The 21402-nt window shown below is 45.1% G+C and overlaps 1 protein-coding gene across 1 annotated transcript in view; it reads right to left on the reverse strand.

Moving 5' to 3' along the window:
• The window catches only part of ZSCAN30 (zinc finger and SCAN domain containing 30), a 54411-nt gene extending 33808 nt beyond the window's left edge, over positions 1-20603 (reverse strand). Inside the window, exons 1-5 of the mRNA XM_040984884.1 lie at positions 20124-20603; positions 19722-19869; positions 16434-16872; positions 13066-13069; positions 2012-2318 (exon numbers count right to left, since the gene is read on the reverse strand). Coding sequence (XP_040840818.1) covers positions 2012-2318; positions 13066-13069; positions 16434-16872; positions 19722-19869; positions 20124-20543 — 1318 coding nt within the window. The 5' untranslated portion in view covers positions 20544-20603. The remainder of the gene's footprint in view (positions 1-2011; positions 2319-13065; positions 13070-16433; positions 16873-19721; positions 19870-20123) is intronic.
• Positions 20604-21402: the final 799 nt, after the last annotated feature.

Genomic DNA, 21402 nt, shown 5'->3' on the forward strand with positions numbered 1-21402 from the left:
ACCTTAAAACCTACTTGGAAAGAAGTCAGTCATACATAAATAATCAACCCAAGATCATTTTACCTTACGCAGAGGAGTTTATAGCTTTATTGGACACTGACTTGTTTTCTCTCAGCCACAAGAGGAAAAGACCCAAACAAAAAGTCCCTACATTTCTTGTATAACTTAAAATACATATCATTACTACATATTTATACTTCAATATATCTTAATCTATAAAGCACATTTCTTATAATTATCAGAAAATCTATAAACAAGCTCCCTTCTGCCTCACATCTCCACCACTGGCCTTGCAGTTATTACTATGCTTTATTTAATAGGCTCATGCATCTCCCACCTTCCATTTTTCAATTTGATCCAAGTACCAGATATAACCAATATCTCTGGAACTACGTAGTATTTGTATTCACATGGCTCATTTCCCACACATGGCCCATTGTATATATATAGATATGTAAAAACCTTTTCTCATACTCTATATTTTACCTTCCAGAGTTTTCCACTAAACAGTAGAACCACAGTACTTGGGATTACCAGCAAAGAGGTAAATAATCCTACTACTACAAATTACTTCAGTACATTTTTTAAAAAAATGTGTTAAGATTGAAAAGTTTAAAAAACTGTTCGATCAATTCTGGCAGTTAATAAACTAGTTGTTAATAGTCTAGCTTATTTCTTATATGGAACAGTCCATTTAACTTAACATGTAGGTACAACCTCAATGCTACTTGAGTTTGATTAGTTGTCTTAAAATTTACAAACCTCCAAACTACTGAAAGAGAACTATCTTGGCCTCACCTCTGAAAAAGTGTGGGAGAGTTGGCGGTGAGCTCTGTAAGTGGCGCCCATCCCACCTCAATGCAACCTACTGGTGCGAGAACTTTAGCTCTGGAAATCTCAGAAGAGACTTTCCCCAGTTCAGACAGGGAGAAGAGGCTACTCATGCCCTACAACTTTGCACCAAACACTGTTATATGGAAGAAACACCTACCTAAGTAGGATACAGTAACTTAGCACAGTGCCTTTAATCTAGTGTGCAATGCTTCCGTACCAAAGAAATAACAGTAAACCTGATTATTTGTTGCCCACCTGTCAATGAATTTTATGCTTAACAAAGAAGGAAAAATAGCCCAGACTGTTACTTTTATATTTGCCCTTTACACTATATTCGTTACAAATTCTTTACAAGTGTTACACTTCTATCTTTCTAATTTTACAATTGTTTAGACTACCCTTTAGTAATACCTAGAGAAATATTTATCTTCATTAATTGGATGCCTCCAAATTACAAATGAAGAGAGTTTTCCTACAGGTGAATGACTACATTTAGATAAAAACCGATCAAAGTATTTGCAGTATCTTCCCCAATCTAGATGTCCCAAACACTTTTTGATGTTTTATCAACACCATTTCTTACCTGAGATCTTAAGGCTCATTTTTTTTTTGAAGTTTTTAGTCATCTTTTATCTTCTATTTTCTTAAATGCATAAATTATGTAAAAAGGAACAGGGTCAATTCTTAAAAGACAGTTTAAAAAGTAAGTTTCAGATGGATTTCAGATTTTTTAGTTCTTCTATGCTGCTTGCTTATCAATGTAGAAGGGAATGTATCCTTACAAAAAACATTTCAACAATCAACACAACCTACTGTCTAAAAAAGAAAACTTTGAAGAAAGGGACAAAGCATCAGGCAGTTCATTATCTGCAAAAGAGAACATAAACATCATGTGGAAAATTTAGTTATTAACACCTGAATTAGATTGAATTTCAGTTTCTAGGTAAGTATGACACCACTTCATTAAGATAAAATAGTAATGGTGAGTAAAGATTTTTAACATTTCCAAGCAGATTTTCTGACAGTCAATAAGGAAAAAAACTAATAAGTAATATTTCACGTTTTAAATTTTTGTCTTCATTTCTGAAGAAAAAGACCTGAGTGCTGATTTTTATTTTTTTAATTTCTTAAACTTTCACAACATTCAGAAGTTTCTCCGCATTGTGTCTTCTCTGATGTCGAAAAAGATTTGAGCTTTGACTATATGACTTCCCACACTGAACACATTCATAAGGTTTCTCCCCAGTATGGATTCTCTGATGGTTAATAAGCCCAGAATTCTGGCTAAAGGCTTTCCCACATTCAAGACATTTGTACGGTTTTTCACCAGTATGGACCCTCTGGTGCTGCACAAGGATGGAGCTTCGGCTGAAGGCTTTCCCACACTCAACACATCCGTAAGGTTTCTCCCCACTGTGGATCCTTTGATGAAGAATGAGGGCCGAGCCCTGACTGAAATGTTTTCCACATTCATCACATATATGCTGTTTTTTCCGAGAGGGATTTCTCTTTCTTTCAAACCTGCCCTTGGGGAAACAAGCTTCTCCATATTTAAAAATCTGAGGGACGCCTATATTCAGAGCGCCAGGAACTTCATGAGACTCTGCTGCCGAAGGGATCTCCTGCTTGGGAGCTAGTGCTCCATTTTCAGTCCTAGTATCATCATCTGAAACAAACACAAAGTGTGAATATCACTCGTATCTTATTTCAGGGAAAAAGAACCATTTAAAAAATGAACTAAAAATATGTTAGGAACACCTACAACAGCGTTGTGAAAAATCTGTAAGTTGCCTACTATCGACACAGGAAAAAATGAAATGACTAATTATGAGATTATTGAGATAACAGCATACTGGTATAAAAGGTTGTAGATAAAACATAAGCAAGAAGATTATAAACAGCAAGATCTGGATCAAACTTTCTAAGAAAAAATTAGGAAGCAGCTGTAATGTTATTTTGGTTTGATAAAGGGAGAAAATGCTGATGTAAATGGTAAGGAATCTGCCAGAAAATCGCTATTTGTGAAATGAGTAAAATAAGGCAGAAACAGTCAACATTAGACTGTAAACTGAATATCCATATCAGAAAGAACTAAAGCAAAGCTGGAAGCATTCTTTAACTCAAGACATATCACAAACATATTCTGAGTAAGAAAGATTTTCTATAAAATGCAACCTGCTCTGTTTGGAATGCCATAACACTGAGAAAAAAAAGTACTACATCGATGGAAAAAGAAGCCTGAACTATCAACATGTGGTACCACTACCCACCCAAAAGAAGAGGTAAGAATCAAGTCTCATTGAAACATTTCCTGCAGTCTCAAACCTTAACAAATGAAGGTACAGTTCACAAGGCAATCACCAGCACTCAGGAGAGTGACAGAGTAAATGATTAACAAAAGGATATTAGGGAAGAAAGCTAGCAGACACACACGGGGAAAGGGGATTTGTGAAACCTGGCAACGTGAGATGTGTGCATGAAGGGTGAGTGGAACAAATGGCATACTTTTCCAAAGGATGGCAAAGAAGAGACTGCTGAAATGAGACTCAGGAAAACATGCAATGTAATGTTCATTCTGAAATTAAGTTAAAGGACCCAAACAGAGGCCCAGGTCCCCTCTGGCCTGGCCCAGTCTGGCCACTGGGGACAGAAGCCAGCAGACTGAGGAGTTCTTTCCTTGCTTTTCCCTCTTTCTGTACTATTCTGCCACTCAAACACTTAAAAAAAAAAAAAAGCAAAGTTGAAAATAGCTACAAATTCAGAGAATCTCCAGTGATATACAATACACTAAGAGGAGAGGCTTCAAATCAGCTAATTATACCAGTAGATCAGACAGAATTCTGAAAGTAAAAGAAGATAAATAAACAATAATATATGCACAATATAGAGGAACCTGGTCTATCTACATACATGCATTCTCAAAACAAGGCAGCTGCCAGCCTGACATGGCAAGGTCTGCAAAAAGTCTGAATGGGAAGAAAAGGCTAAAGATGCTAATCTCTAAGAAATGAAAGACTGGGTCCAGCGGCATGACCTAGCGGCTAAAGTCCTCGCCTTGAACACACCGGGATCCCAAATGGGCGCCGGTTCTAATCCCGGCAGCTCCACTTCCCATCCAGCTTCCTGCTTGTGGCCTGCGAAAGCAGCAGAGGACAGCCCAAAGCCTCGGGACCCTGCACCCGCGTGGGAGACCTGGAAAAAGTTCCCGGCTCCTGGCTCCGGATTGGCACAGCACTGGCCGTTGTGGTCACTTGGGGAGTGAATAACTGGATGGACGATCTTCCTCTCTGCCTGTCCTCCTTTCATATCTGTCTTTCCGATAAAAATAAATTAATCTTAAAAAGAAAAAAAAATGAAAGATACTGTAGTAGTAATATAGTGGAACTTGGTGAGAGGGTAAGGGACATCCCAGGGCCTAGGGAACTGTATCATAAAATGATAGTAATAATAATAAAAAGTAGTAAAATAAAAAAAAAATTGTCTATATATATATGACATTCACTTATTCTGTAATTTTGAATGAGGAAGACTGGAAACTTTTTACATATAGAAATATTCATTTTCTTGTAAGTTTGCAGTAATGCTTGGTACGCAGAAAAATGATGGAAAAAGGCAATAAAGTTCTGCTTGTTTCAGTTTGTTGTTCTTACATTAAAACAAAACAACCCTCCCACCCCCCGAAAAAAATAAAAGAAGTGAAAAAGGGGCCAGCGTGATGGCACAATACGAATGCTCCACCTCCAGCACCGGCACTTTTATATGAGCACTGGTAAAGTCCCAGCTGCTCCACTTCCAATCCAGCTCCCTGCTAACGGCCTGGCAAAGCAGTGGAATATAGTCCAAAGCCTTGGACCCCTATACCTACATGGGAGACCTGGAGGAAACTTGTAGCTCCCAGCTTCAGATCAACCCAGCTCTGGCCCTTGCAGCCATCTGGAGAATGAACCAGCAGACAGATCTCTCTGTCTCTCCCAACTGTTCCAAGCAAAAATAAATCTTAAAAATTAAAGTAAGCAAATGAACTGCTGTGTCTAGGGACTTAGGTTAAGAGAATCCTGCCCCCCAACAGCACCATGATGAGAACAGCCCACAGCACAGCACTGGCCACTTCTCACCACAGTGCCTGAGCGAATGCAGCTCCCAGGACGCCCACTTGAGCTGGTTCTCCACAGCGTCAAGCTCAGAGCTGGGTAATCCTGGAGCTTCTTCTGGAGACACTATTTCCTCTACCAGCACTTCCCGCTTGCGCCGCCGAAGAGAAACCTGCAGGGAAGATTTGGTTCAGCTGAAAAGCAATTTTGATGAGAATCGGAACAAAACACATGTAAGAAACCACGCAAAACCTATGCACGCAAATTAAAGCTTGTGGGGGAAAGGGGTTGGCATTTGGTCCAGAGGTACAGTTCCCACATCCCTGCTCTAACTACCTGTTTCAGCTCTGCTCTCCATCTCAGCTTCCTGCTAACATGTACCCTCCAAGGCTGCAAGTGACGACGGCTCCAGTTGGGACCCTGCCACCCAGGTGAGGGAACCGCACTGAGCCCTGGGCTCCCAGCCCTCATCGCAAGCATTCAGTTAAGTAAACTGCTGGATGGGGGCTCTGGGTCTCTCTCTACCTCTTACACACTTTTTAATGGAAAATATAATTAAAAGGCACTTTCTTTGAAATCCATTCAAATTCCCATGAACTTTTTGATGACCCCTCATACACACAGATTGCAAAACTGGCACCAACATAAAACTATCATTTTCCATTCTGAAACATCTTCTAATTGCAAAACTGGCACCAACATAAAACTATCATTTTCCATTCTGAAACATCTAATTGCAAAACAGCACAAATAACAGGAAGCAGCAGGGAGAGGGGAGAAGGCATCAACCTAAGTCTGATTGAAAAAAAATCAATTTAGCAGATTCGCCTACTACAATGCCAGCACTTCTAACCCAGCGACGTGGCCTGAGGCTCACCGGCTGCCCAGGGTCATCGAGTTCACTCTCCAACTCCTCCAGCACCGTCACTGCCTCCTCCCCATTCTCGGGATGATGCTCTCGAACCCACGTCTGGAGCTCCTTGGGCAGGATGGCCACAAACTGCTCCAGCACGACCAGCTCCAAGATCTGTTCTTTCGTGTGCGTCTCTGGCCTCAGCCACAAGCGGCAAAGTTCTCGAAGCTGGCTCACGGCTTCACGGGGCCCTGGGGAATCCTGGTATCCGAACTGCCGGAATCGCTGTCGGAAAACCTCGGGCTCAGGGAGATGGCCCCAGGGGATGCTCGAGCCCTCTTCACCAGCGGGGTCCTCCTCCAACTTCACTCGCAGAATTTTTTCCTCTTCATCTGGGTTTGGGATGATAAGTATGGCGTCTTCTTCCACGGACTGTGCTGACATTCTGATTTACAATACTTTAAGACAATCAAGGCAAGAGATGAGCCTCTTCACAGGCACCCCTGAAGCACAAGAAATAAAAGATACAAAAAATGACCAAAAAGCCTGAGAATCTGGACTTAAAAAAGAAGTAAACGATGCTTGCTCTTTAACTGAATTAACATTTTAATCAGTAACTTACACCAGGAACCTGAAACCACAGCTCATGGCCAAAACCAGCCTTCTACTTCTGTAATAATGCTTGTACCAAGAATATTTTTCATATTTTTAAAATATTTCATTATATGAAAATGACAGGAAATTAAAATGCCCATGTCCAGAAATAATTTTATTTGTTCATGATTCACATTACAACAGTAGAGCTGGCAGAACCAAGTAATTTCAACAGAAAAGAGAATAGGCCTGAACGGCCTAATAGTTACTAACTGTCCCAGCACAGAAAAAGCTGCAAGTTCAACAAGCCCTATTTCAACAACCAAATGAATGGAAACAAGCAACCAGCACAGTGGCTAAGACACCCACATCTCCTGCTGGATGTGACGCTCACTCCGGATTCCAGCTTCCTGCAAACACAGGCCCCGGGAGGCAGCAGGCAGCACCGAGGGTTCCTGTAAGAGGCTCCTGACCCTCCCCTGGGAGACCAGGACCAAGCTCCCGCTCAAGCCTAACTCCAGTCCAGCTGCTGTGCACATCTGGGGTGGTAACTGGTGGACGGGAGGTCTGTTGCCCCCTATCTTTTTGAAAAGAAACTACAATAAAGGCTCTTGCCCAGGATTTCCCTTGCTTCTTTCCTTTTGACGGACCCTAGCGCTTCCGCTGTGCCTCATCGCATCCACTTCAAACTCTTAGGCCAAACTCTTAGGGACAAACGCTTACAGAAATAAAAGTAGTAGCTCAACCTCCCTCACTGTGGCCCCAGAACACTGTCTTTGCAAGTAAGGACTGGGGTTCCAACACACTTAGATCAACCCAATCAATGACCACGTGTTTCTTAGAAGGCATTTCCAAAACTCCTTTGACTTAAAATACACGTGAAAACACATTCACTTGCTCCTAACAGATCACAGCATTTTAAAATCAATTAATATTGAAAAACATTCTGTACAGTATGAAGGTATTACATCACAAACATGTATGAACTTATAATGGTGGGCATTAATCATGGCAAATCCCACTAAGAAAAAGCATTTTCGTAACCGCCTTAAGTTTCTGCAGTCGTCCAGAATCTTGTCCTTACGCGGAGGGAAAGTTCTGCCCTCAGTATTCGCACAGTCCCAACGTTGCCTCTTCGCCACGCAGCGCCTCTCTGCATTTCCTGAGGACCCCAGGAATCTGAACAGCACTAACTTAGATACATTCTACTGTAATTCGATCAAGGGGGACAACAGCAATCAACGAACACCTTACTAGGGAATACACAGGAGCATAATTAAATACCTTAAGCAGCGGTGGCTTTATAAACGCATCTGGCCAGCAGTGTCATTCGCTCCCATTCTAGAACCTTACTGTATCAACCCCTCAAACAACTGAGTATCAAAGACATGTCTTTTCCTCTGGTCTGACGTCCCAGCGTCAGGAAGCAGGGCGCTGGGAGCGCCTAGGCCGGATGGCAGGTCCTAAGTGATCTCCTCACCTCACAGACACACACAACGTACCCTACTCCTGCCCCGACGTCCTCCAGATCCCTGTCGAGGCAGCGGATTTCAGAGAACTACACACAGGCTGTCCCGGGATCTGCGGCCTATCTGCCCGCTGCGACGGGACTACAACTCCCGACAGCCCCGCGCAAGATCCGCCCAGGCCCCGCCTCTGCCCGAAACGGCTCCCAGAACCCTCCGCGACACGCCAGGGCCTCGAAATAGAACAAAACGGGCGGTGGGGGAGGGGTCGGGGAGGGTCGCGGAGGACATCGGGGACGGAGGGCTCTCCGCGCCCGTCGGGGCCCGAAGGCGGCTTCCCGGCTCCTCCTTGCCACCCCTGAGCACCCGGGCTCGGCGAGCGCGGCCTTTGCCCCGCCCGCACCTCCCAGGAAGCGGAGGAAAGCTCTGCGTCGCGGGAGGGCCCAGGCCGTAGCTCGGCGCTCCCGCCTCAGCCCCGTCCCCCGACTCCCGCACAGACCTCTGGCTCAGGAACCGCTGTAGCTTCGCAGTCCGCGGTCGACGCAGAAACGCCGCTCCCGACCCGTTTTCCCAGAAACCCCGAGCGCGAACTGCTTCCGGTCTGCAGGCCCGAGGAGGCGGAGGAAGGCCAAGCCCCGCGTTGCCATGGAGACGGGCCCTGCGCGGGGGCGGGGCGGGTCTGCTGACAATGGGCGCTTTGAGGCTGCGCTTGGCCCCGCGCCTCCGCTCCGGGAGAGACCGGGAGCGGGAAGAAAAGGGCTGGACCCCTAAGGTCGGCCTTAGTTGGGCAAGCCGTTTCACATGCACTACCTCCTGTGTACACAGTAATGCCGAGAAGTGATAGAAGTGATATTTATGAAAGCTTTACCACACTGTGCCCGCTGCTGTCCCTGTCACTGTATGTACCGTAGTGTTCATATTTCACGGTACCTCGCTGGTAAACAAGAATTGAAACCAATACCAGGGCTGTCCCTCTGGCTCTCACCAGCCTTGCCACAAAGCGTTGTTATGACCAGGGTATTTCAGGGAAATCAATATGACAGGTTAGGAGCCCTGGCGGTGGTGTCGCAGTGCGATGCCAGAACCTGTAGTCATCTTCTAACTCCAAGCTGGCTGTTTTACACCAGAAAACAGCGTGCATGTGATGACAACGTCAACCAGATCGCCTTTGTAAAGGTCCTGTTACCTCATGGAGCATACGGACACTGGCGTTGCCTGCCTGCGTCCCCAACTCTGAACTCTCGGGTCGCAGTCTCGTGGCCCCAAAAGTCCCGGGTCTCCTCACGGGAGCCTTCTCCCCTCCACCCCTGCCATGTCGTTGTAAGGAGCTGTGTACTGGCTTGGTGTGTAAGGGCCATGAGGACATGGCTCCTGTATGTCCCGTTTAGCACGCTGTCCCCACCTAGTCCCGGGATGCCGTCTGCCTTGCACGGAGAGCACTCAGTATCTTTCTGGAACGTTTAGGAATGTGTGGCCTGCTGGCTGCCTTGCTGCCCACGCTAGCTCCGAGGTCGGACACAGGAGATCTCCCCCAGGACCCTTGCTATTTCAGGCTTTCCAGAAGCATCTCAGGGCCCGTCAGCCTTTCATCTCCCTCTGTCAAGTGTCGCTCGCTGGATTCATGAACTGGAGAGCAAGTGGTACAGCGCTGCTTTTCACCATGACCAGAGCAGTTTTTGCCAGCCCCCTGCTGAAGCTTTTTAATCCTTTGAGACAACCAGAAACCCAGCCTTTCCATGCTCCTGCTTGGCCCCTGTTCCAACCCTTCCCCCTTCCCTAAAGGGCTAGTTCAAGGCATTTTTGTTTTGGTTGGGTTTAGGGTTGAAGTTTTTGTATCTAATTAACGTTGGGGGGGGGGGGGAGAGGCAAACAAATACTTGAGGAAGTTAAAAGTGTTTGAAAAATTTGCAAAACCTTTGGCCTGTGATTCCCTGTTCTGTTCTCACTATTCTTTCTAAAATAGTAAGTGTAGTCCACAATGTGACAGTCCTCATTAATTTGTTTTTTTTTTTTAAGATTTATTTATTTAATTGGAAAGGCAGATGTACAGAGAGGAGAAGAGACAGAGAGGAAGATCTTCCATCCAATGGTTCACTCCCCAGGTGGCCGCCACGGCCAGTGCTGCACCATCCAGCCAGGAGCCAAGAACTTCTTGCCGGGTCTCCTGTGCCGGTGCAGGGTCCCAAGGCTTTGGGTCGTCCTCGACGGCCTTCCCAGGCCACATGCAGGGAGCTGGATGGGAATTGGATCAGCCGGGATTAAAACCGGCACCCATATGGGATCCTGGTACGTTCAAGATGAGGACCTTAACCATTGTGCTATTGTGCCAGGCCCATTAATTTGCTTTTTTAAATGATGTGTTTTATTTATTTGAAAGAGTCATAGAGACCAAGGGAAAGACACAGAGTGAGTGGGCTCCACCTGCTGGTTCACTCTACAGAGAGCCTCAGTGGCCAGGGCTCTGGGTGGCTCTGGGTCTCCTGTGTGGGTCAAGGAACCCAGGCGCTTGGTCCACCTTACACTACTTTCCTGGGAAACACTACAGGGAGCTGAATGAGAAGCAGAGCAGGCAGGAATTGAACCTCTACATGGGACCCCAGCACTGCAGGCAGCAGCTTTACCCCTACGCCACAACGGCTCCGATGTATTCTTTATAACATAGGGACAAACAACACCCACTTTTAAACATTCTGAACCCTACTAGGTGGGCATTTCCCTGAATGTTGGTCCTTCTTGCCATATTAAATCGAGACCCTCATGATTCTGTTGGCAAACTCAGGGTAGGGAACAAGTGTCACCGCATTGACTAGGCCAGACCTGAACAGCAGCTGACCTGAGTCTTAACAAAACACCTTGCAATCCCCCTGGAACCTGAGAACATGGGGGACTTACAAGCAGCTACTAACAGGCCCTGTTTTCTAAGGGGGCTTACAGGAGGCACTTTCTCACTGCTTCCTGGGTTCTGGTGAGGCTTTCGGTCCCCCTCCCGAGACCACAGTTGTAGATCACAGAAAGACCTACCTGCAATATGGCTGTAACCCTGACAGTTGGCAATTCTTGTTGCAGTCATCTGACCACGTTGTTTTGGTGTCATTTTGTTGTGTGACAAAAGCACACACACAAGTAGCTGGCATCTGGCTATGTCTTTTTTTCTTAAAGATTTATTTTTATTGAAAGGCAGATTTATGGAGAGAAGGAGCTGCAGATAGAAAGATCTTCCATCCTCTGGTTCACTCCCCAAGTGGCTACAACGACCAGAGCTGAGCTGATCCAAAACCAAGTGCCTGGAGCCTCCTTTGGGTCTCCCACATGGGTGCAGGCTGCCAAGGCTTTGAGCCATCCTCTACTGCCTTCTAAGGCCACAAGCAGGGAGCTAGATGGGAAGTGAACACCTCAAACATGGAACCAGCACCCATATTGTATTCTGGCACGTGCAAGGCAAGGATTTAGATGCTGGGTCATTGCATTGAGCCCACTTATGTCTTTCAATCTTGCAATGTTACCAAAATTATCACCCATTAATGAATGGTCAAACAAACAATGGATAACTACCTCTCCAGAGAGCTTGATACATATAAAATGAAGATCTAATTATCTTAACTTTGCCTTCTTGCTAGAGGCAGACCGTGCAGATTTACTGCACTTAAATAAGGTAGTTAGCTGAGAGGGAAGGCAGGCACCCAAGACAGAGGAGTGAGGTGAGAACAGTTTGCATACTGCAGAAAAGCGCAGACCTTCAGATGTGAAGTTATCAAAGCCCACCCGTGAGCCACCTTTCCTAGCATTCTCAAGCTTTCAGATACGAAGTATCTCCCTTTAGGCACTTTGCATGTAGCATTATAACATTTCTATTTTAGCAAATAGATGTACTGCCCCAGGAATCTGTGTTGCCAGGAACTGAAAACAAAGCTCTGGCAGATGTTGGCATCTCCCATGTAAAGCTCTCCCTTTCAACTGCTAACATACCCAGATCTTTGGGATTTGGAAAGGAAGGCAACAACATTATTACCCGGCTATGGGTAATATGGGCTATGGGTAATTCTTTTTTTAAAAATTTCATTTGTCTAATTTATTGACATAAAGTTGCTGATAATATTTTCAAAATCTTATTATTACGAAAAAGTTACAGAAAGGGAGAGGGAAAGACAGAGAATCTTCCATCTACTAATTCACTCTCCAAATGGCTACAACTGCCAGGACTGAGCGAGGTTGAACCCAGGGTCCAAGAGCATCTTTTGAGTCTCCCACATGGGTGCAGGGGCACAAGCACCTGGGCTATCTTCCACTGCTTTTCCAATCGTATTAGCAGGTGGCTGGGTCAGAAGTGGAGCTTCAGGGACACAAATTGGCGCCGATATGAGTTACTAGCACTGCAAGCGAAGACTTAACTTACTGTACCACAGCACCGGCTCCTTCAGTGGTATTTTAGAAATCTAATTTCCAGTTCATTTCAGTATATATTTGTAAGTTGATTTTTGTGTGCTAGCTTTTGCTACAGACTGAATGCTCATGTCTCCCCAACATCCTTGTGTTGAAACCCTAATGTAATGAAATTTGAGGGTGGAACTTTGGAAAGATAATTGGATAATGAAGTATATGGAACTAATGGGGTATCCAAGACAGTTGATGATGATGATGATGATGATGATGATGATGTGTGTGTGTGTGTGTGTGTGATGTGAGGATACAGTGAGAGGGTTCCCGCTACAAAATAGGAAGAGGCCTTCACTAGAGCTGAATTAAGTGGTTCCAGTGTAAAGGTTTTCAAAATTTTCCCCATGCATCTTGGGTCTATCCTTCAGGTGTGCCACACAGCGAGCGGGCAGGCCAGGGCCTGAGCAGAGGTCAACCCGATAACTCCACGCTCAGTGCCTGTGCTCTGCTCCAGGGCCAGCCTAATGTACACACAGTTTGCAGGCAACTCAGACAGTTCATGTACAACTGCAGGGGATCACACTTGACCCCCATTCCCTTTGCGCTTTAAAGCTTGCTGGCTCCCTGGAGCTTCCTTACTGATCTTTCAGCTTTAAAGCTGGGGTTTAGCTTCCCCACTGTACTATTAACTTCTCCAAAGGCATCTGCCTCCTGGTCCAAGTAGCCAGAGGACAAGATAATAAAAAGCCATGGGAGACTTTTCACAGTATGCTCCTAGCAGTAAAGCAGTTCTTATCAGAGCAAAGGGCTGCCCTTCCTCTCGGTTACAGCTTTCTGTTACTATTGCTGCCACTGGGCTGCTGTTGCTGATGCTGCCAGAGTATCATCGGAGGTTGGTTAGCTAAAAAGGAAATGAAGGGAAAGCTATATGGGATTTCTCCCATTCCCCTGGACTCTGTGGAGCCCACTTTCCTACTCCCAGGGCCATAACAGACCACTTGTCATATAGCACTATGTGTGCTGCTGGGTTTCAGATGAACTTACTCAAGCGTAGGAGACAACAGGAAGAAAAAGACAACTCAGTGAATCGCTCATACGCTTTGGGGTTTATCTTTTTCTCAGTGGGTGTTAGAGGGCAGAGAAAGCTTACATCTCCTTACCTGGAACCAAAGCCTCTCCAATTTTTGTTTTTAATTACTCCTTCTGCTTAAGTTTCTCTTTTATTTTCCCCATAACTTTTTTTCAAAAAGATTTATTTTATTTTTATTGGAAAGCCAGATATACAGAGAGAAGACAGAGAGGAAGATCTCCCATCCATTGATTCACTACCCAAGCGGCCGCAACGGCTGGAGCTGAGCCAATCCGAAGCCAGGAGCCTGCTGCCCCATCCAGGTCTCCCACGTGGGTGCAGGGTCCCAAGGCTTTGGGCTATCCTCGACTGCTTTCCCAGGCCACAAGCAGGGAGCAGGATGGGAAGTGGAGCTGCTGGGATTAGAACCGGTGCCCATATGGGATCCTGGCACACGCAAGACAAGAACTTTAGCCACTAGGCTACTGTGTCAGGCTCTCCCATAACTTTTTAAGGTGACAATTAGATAACTCATTTCTAACACTTCCCGTCCCCTTCTGATGTACATGTTCAGTTTCACTTACCTTTTCATGTGTTGCTTCATGGTGTAGCATCCACTCACAGGAACATATTGGTAGGAAGTATCATCTCCACTGTAGGCTTTAGTTTTTAGAAGAAAGCAAACTTTTCCCAGAAGCAGGTTTTTTACATCATGTCTCAGTGGCCTGGCTTAGTGATGCGGCCATTCCAAGAGCCAAGCCACTTACAACAGACTAAGACTCATGGGACACGAATTGTTGATTTGCATTAGTGGATTCTAGGAATTCTTTGTGCAGAGTACTTTGAAAACTTTATAGAAATGGAATTAGAAAATAAGTTTATTTTGGTGCAGAAAATTTTTGAAACCATGATTTTTGCGAGGGAGTCTTGAAAAAGTTCATGGAAAGCACATTTGAAAGACATTTTGTGGATTTCAAATTTGGGGGAAACCGTAATAAGCTCACATGTGATTTCATTTGCCATGAACTTTTTACAGAATCATTTTATAATATCATGTTATAGCATCCTCATATCCTTTTCAGAGATGTGGTTTTCAATACTGCATATCACTAGCAAGGCAAAGATCAGAATTAGAAGTAAACGGCATGTTATTTTTACATCACTGGAAGTAAAAGAATTCTAAGTCAAACCATTGAAACTCAAAGACCATCTTACCTGGTAATATTGTAAGCACAGATGAAGTGGAATTCTAAAAACAACATCTAATTTCACTTGGAATACTTCCTTTTTCTCTGGAAATTAGCCAGTCTAGTGGCGGTGCTAATACCTGTACATTTCTTTCAATATTAGCTCAATGCAGAGTAATTTTTTTAGAAAAGCTAGCCCTGTCCCTTAGAATGATGTGAGTGTAAATAAATCAAAGCACACAGAGACACCCCTTAAATATCCATTATATGCAATTTAAATAGCTTACTGGTGGAGCTCAGATTATTCACAGTGATACAGAATGCAAACATACAACGTTCATGGCAGCAGCTAAAGAGACTTCCCTCAGAATATCTGACTTTGACTCTGCCCTGTAAGAGACTAAGACATTCTTTCCATTACTAAGCACTAATCCATAATACGTACACCTCTCAACACCTAGCAGATACCTCAGATGCTTCAATAGACGGATCATTCCTGTCTTTAGTTACAAAAAGAATGAGCCACAAAGACTCACATGTTTTTTATACCTGAAAATACACAAAACTCCAGATGTATTCTTATTTTCTGGAGTTACAAGCTAATTACTATGAGAAAAATTCCATAGTAATATTTGTACTCATTTGTCCCTCTATAGTATTTATCAGTTAAGTAGAACACAGAAATTCCACATTTGTTTCTGGAATTGCTTTACACACTAGATACAGTTGGATGCTAGACAAAAACATGGTCTATGAGCCACTTCTTCCCTTCCTCTGATGACTTCCACCTCTGCCACTAGCCTCCCCTGCAGGTGACTGTACCATGACGGCAAACACAGTAATGACAGGTTCTAGCAAAAATCCCTGGAAAGAGGACATTTTGTTGTACCTGTCAGAATAATTTTAGTGACATACAAGTCTGACTGAACCTGTGGTCATACTTTTAACAACTCATACCCTATAGTGAGAATCTGGACATAGAACCTACAGACCATGATGGTTATGTCAACAACTGCTTATAACTGACTGTGGCAGAATCGTCAGCTTGACCCTTAGTGATCTTCTCATGTGTACAACAGCATCAGAATCTAAAGTCTCGTGACGCCTGACCTGTATTCAGGGCTGGCTTAAGCAGAATGGGAATGTGGGAACCACTGAACTGTGGTTACCATGGTTCAGGACCTCCTTTTCTAGGTATGCTGGCCCGCACCTGACAGCTACACACTGCACCTGCCAATCTTACATGTTCCATTGGTCTTGAATCATTAAGTTTATACAAGTACCCACAGAACAGCCCTGTTTATTATGAAAACATTCCTTATATTTAGCTTATCATCCTTTAAATACATGTAGGAAGTTCTTAATGCTTCCGTTATTTTAAAATTATAAAGACTTTTTCCAACATATAAAATTGTCCTGAGCCGTGAGCAGGCTTCTTGTGAGCTTTCATGAGATGCTGTCCCTTCTTCAACAGCTTCCTAACAATGACCTTGGGCTTGAGGGACAGTGTCGTGGGATCCTCAGTCTTCCTCTTCATATTCTGAATCTGCTAACAGGAGACAAGTGGGGGTTTTATGTAAGTACTTAAATGTTTAGCCTTTGTAATTTTGGTGCTCAAATTATAAAATGGGAGGCAGTATCTGTTTTCACATTACATATTTTCTCTCTCTAGGGAAAAGCATTCATCTAAAAAGGGATATGTAGTTGATTATTTCTAGTAATGATGGACACTTGCTATGCTGAGGTTGTCGGGGATGCGTATGGGTAGAAGTCTGACGTAAGCTTTGAGGGATGAACTGACACCACACTGCTAAGCAGAATGGCAATGATGCTGACAAGAAATAGTCTACATTTTCTTCTCCAGCTTTTATGACCCTTGAAAGAAAACCCCAGGGTTGCTAGCGCCTCACGTTGCTGAGAAAGCTTTAGCTAAGTGCTTCGGTTCCCTGGTGACACAGACGAGACCTCTCTTTAGTGTGACGCTTCCTGTGTCTGAAAAGGTTCGAGCTCTGACTGAAGGCTTTGCCACACTCACGACACTGGAAGGGCTTTTCCCCGGTGTGAGTTCTTCGATGTTGGATCAGAACTGCACTTCGGCTGAAAGCTTTCGCACACTCGTCACATGTGTAGGGTTTCTCTCCACTGTGGATTCTCTGATGTAAAATAAGGGCTGAGCTCTGGCTGAAGACTTTGCCACATTCATTGCACTTGTGTTGTTTTTTTCGAGAGGGGTTTTCTTGTTTGCTTTCAAATCCGCCATTTTGTTCACAGGTTTCTCTACCCCTAGGACTCCAGGAGGCAGTCACAGGGAGACTGTTAGAAACACCACAGTACGGTTCTCGGCCTGAAGGAATGGTCTTCTGCCTTGAAGCCGTTATCACACTTACACTTCCGGTGTCTTCATCTGAAATAATAAATAAAAAACCAATGTCACCATCCCATAATGGAGTGCTGCCTCAGGTTCCAATTGCTGTGCTTCTGATCCAACTCCCCGCTAATGTACCAGGCAAGGCAGCAGATGGTCCAAGTGCTCACTCCGGCCCCTATGACCCACATGGGGGACCTGAAAGAAGCTCCTGACTTCAGACCGGCCCAGCTCTGGCCCTTGCTCTCTGGGGAGTGAATCAGCAGATGGAAGATCTTTTTCTCTCTCTCTAACTCTGCCTTCCAGATAAACAAATAAATCTTAAAAAAAAGAAAAAAGCACAGCAGTTTTGGATATGACTGAGGAAATAAGTTAGCTAGGACTGACTATAACTACTGGGGATACTGTTCTACCTGAAGAAATGACAGAAATGAAGGGACCCACAGAGGGACTAACGACAAGCGATCCGGTGGCCCTCTCAAGGCATAGTCAAGGAGATGACAAAGAACAGCTAGTAATTAAATAGGATATCAAGAAACTATAGGCTTTAAAAAAAGGATTTTACATTTAAAATTTAAACGATTTAAATAGTTACCAAACAATAAAATAAAACTAATTCTAACATTTGTTCATATATGACAATCATTTATCAGTCAGTATTGGTTTAAATATAAACTATATAGTAAGGATTCTCATTTTTTTTCAAAGGTCTTTTATTTGAAAAGCAGAGAAAGAGAGGGAGAGGGAGAAGGAAAGAAAGAATGCTCTGATGTGTTGGTTCATTTGCCAAATGCCTGCAGCAGCCCGGGCTGTGCCAGGCCAGGCTGAAGCTGGGAGCCAGGAATGCATTTCCGATCTCCCATATCAATGGCAGGAACTGAATTACTTGAGCCATCACCTCTGTCTCTCAGGGTCGGAAGCCAAAGCCAGATGGAACTCGGTACTCTAATGAAGGAGGCAGACGTTGCAACCACTAGGCAAAATGCTTGTTACTCAAATTCATTGGAAATATTTTTAATTTTATTTGAAAGGCAGGGAGAAACAGACAGTGGTTGACTCCCCTCATGCCTGCAACAGCCCAAACTGGGAAAGGCTGAGGCAAGGATCACACAATCCAGGTTTCCCAGGAAGGTGGCAAGGACTCAAGCATTTGAGCCATCACAGGTGCTCTGCGATGCTGGCAGGTGTATATTGGCAAGCTTCTGGGATCAGGAATGGAGCTGGCACTTGATTCCTGGCAGTCTGCCAAGGGATGTGGTAGCTTAACCACTGTTTAAATGTCTGCTCTCTAAAATCCATTTTTTGATAGCTCATAGTCTAAAGTGATTTAATGCTGAATCACTAGCATCAAAACCCTGGTGATAGAGAGTACCTCTGGCATCCCATAAGGGCACCAGTTTGAGTCCCAGATACTTTACTTCTAATCCAGCTTCCTGCTAATGTACCTGGGAAAGCAGCAGACAGTGGTCTAAGTTTTGGGGCCCCTACACCCGTGTGGAAGACCCAGAAGCAACTCCTGGCTCCTGGGTTTGGCCAGGCCCAGCCCTGGCTGTTGCTGCCATTTAGGAAGTGAACCAGTGAGTTGAAGATCTTTCTTTCTAAGTTTGCCTTTCAAATAAAATGAAATAAATCTTTTAGGAAAATGTATTTCAGTGCCACATTGTGTTGTAGTCTTGAAAAATGGTTGTTACACTATCATAAAATTCTGGTTCTGTTTGCCCTGTATTACAAGATCCTGGGCTTTTGGATTTGTTTCAATTTTCTCTTTTAAAAACAGTTGGGACTCTGGCAATATCCGCAACTGGATCGTGGTTCTTGTCCACACCAGCACTCCAAAACCAGACTTGAAGGCTGATCACTTTGGTAGTCACCAGCTGGTGAGCTGGGATGGTTTCCTTCCACCCCCGATGGAGTGTAAAACGACTTCTCCACTTTTCTCCTACATACGCCAAGACATTTCTAAGCTGGAGGCGTTAAATTCTTGGTACAAGCCTCAGGGGAGTAGGTATTTGTCAAGTAAGAGTTTTATAAGTATCTTTCGGTTTCTGTGCTTGTCTTTCCTATAGCTTCTTATCAGCATATCTGTGGAAAAACTCTGACCTTGATAGGCTAACCAGCCAACCCTGAAACTGAGAATTGATGCTATGCAGAACAAAGAGCTTTGCAAGTGAGATTTCCTTCTTAAGTGCTGCTCCCATCTCATCCTGGATGATCATCTAGAATAAGGGAGGCCTTCACTACTCTACACAGGAGATCCTGTCCCCAGCCTCCGATTCTCTGGTTTTTATTTTTAAATTTTCCCCGGCACATATTTCTTAGTATCTGCAGTCAGACAGATGGCTATGCCAGCCATTTTGCAGTGCTTTTATAAAAGCTGAGACATCAACAGGGGCCAACTCAAGGTATGAAGAATAGGAAACCATATTCAAAGCACATCAGACAAGGCAAAGTCATCGCAGCAACAAAGTGAGTCGTTTTGCTGTGGGGTCCCCACAGTCACTGAGCAGTTCCACGGAAAATGACAGAGCAGTGGTCTCCAGTCTATGCTTGCAGCCCCACAGAACGGGCTGCGGAACAGAGGAGGCACGCCTGAGGCTGAGCCAGAGGCCCGTGGGTGAGGCCTCTGCTGCTGCTTCAGTGTGGGTGTGTTTTCTGTTTATGTATTGGGACTCCACACAAGACTTTATTGGAGGAAAAAGGTTTGAAAACCCTGATGTGGATGATGTCAGGATTTTAAAACAGCTGAAGACTTTGTAAGACTCTATATCAAGGAAACACAGTAAGTCAGAGTGGAATTTCCCACAGTCAGGAGGAGGAGAGAGGGGAGATGGCGAGTCCCGTGCCGGGCTGAGGCCCCTCTCCCACAGGACCGGAACTGTGCGCCTCACCATTTTGTCTGAAGGACTGCACTTCCCATGCGGCCCACGGGAGCTTCTGCCTCCCAGACTCCAGCCGGCCACTTGGGAACTGCACAGGGGCTTCCCAAGGCACCGGCTCCTCTCCAGTCAGGTCCTTCCTTTGTCCAAAAAGTAAGACCTGGAAATAAAAATCACCAAGGCTGAAGAAGGGAACTTGAGGATACTATCACAAAGAGGACACTGTACAGAAAACATCCTGGATGCAGGAAACACAAGTAAGAGTACCCGGGGGCACCCAGAGCTATGGTTACCAAGGTATACCTTCGGCTGCGCCACGTGGGAATGCACTGCGGGAAGTCCCACCCTTGCTGGTGCACACCTGCTCTTCACCTGGCCCAGTTGGTTGTTCATCGCCCACAGACACCTCCTTACCTGCTCCGTCTGCCTGTCAAACTCTCTCTCCACTTCCTCCAGCAGGGTCACGGCCTCCTCTCCACTGGCTGGCTGACGCTCGTGCACCCAGCTCTGCAGCTCCTCCGGCAGGATGGCCAGGAACTGCTCCAGCACCAGCAGCTCCAGGATCTGCTCCTTGGTGTGCACCTCGGGCCTCAGCCAGCGCTGGCAGAGCTCGCGGAGCCGGCCCAGAGCCTCCCGGGGCCCTGTGGAGTCGGAGTAAGCAAACTGCCTGAAGTGCTGGCGGAAGGTGTCTGGACTGTAGCTGCTGCGGGGAAGTCCAGACTCGGGCTCACAGGCCAGCTCTTCCTCCTCTTCCATTTTCACCACCAGACCCCCATCGGGCTCTTGGGAAGTCTGCAGAGGGAGGACTGTCGACTGTTTCCTTTTTGCAGACATTTTGACGGACAGTAGCACAAGACTGCTAACCTCTAACCCACCAGGTGGTGGCGCTCTCCTGATGGACACGCCTTAAACACAGTGAAACAAATGGAAGAGATAAAGGACCAATGCTTCTTAGAACAAAATGACTAAGAACAACACATGGCTGTAGAAAAAGCACCAGCATTAATCTAAACATACATCACCCTTTCTTTTTCACAATTGTTATTTCAATTATGTTTACATAGTTGATCCGGGTGGGAAGGATCAAGGATCAGGGGAAAGTGGGCAAGACCATTGTTTACACATGTTCTTTTTGTATCTGGGGAGGGGAGGATACAATGGGAGAGAGCATGTCCAGATCAGACCCCCCTTTGAGGATAGCTTCCTCTAAGAGAACCAGAAAGCTGAAGCTCATGTGCTCATTATGCACGAGTGATTTCCAGTTTATTCTGCACACCACACCCGTGAGACTAACTAAACAGGAGCCAGAAGCTCTCAGAGAACAGAAAAGAGGGGAGCCCGAGGGAAGCCACAACCATGGAGTAGGTTCTATCTAGTTGGCAACAAAGCAGGCAAAGAAATACCCTCGTGAGAGAAGTACTTTTGTGAAGAATTCTTTTCAATGTTCACTGTTGAAATTGTATTCTTGGATATTAAAGGAATAATTCAAAACCAAAAGCAGTGGCATATTTCTCCATCTTAATGATTCCTAATTTTATTTATTTATTTTTGGAAAGTCAGATCCACAGAGAGGAGAGACAAACATCTTCTGTCCAGTGGTTCACTCCCCAAGTGGCCACAGTGCCCAGAGCTGAGCCGATCCGAAGCCAGGAGCTTCTACCAGGTCTCCTACATTGGGCAGGGTCCCAAAGCC

This window comes from Ochotona curzoniae, unplaced genomic scaffold, assembly GCF_017591425.1.
Source record: "Ochotona curzoniae isolate NIBS_2020 unplaced genomic scaffold, NIBS_Ocur_1.0 contig_43, whole genome shotgun sequence".
NCBI lineage: Eukaryota > Metazoa > Chordata > Mammalia > Lagomorpha > Ochotonidae > Ochotona > Ochotona curzoniae.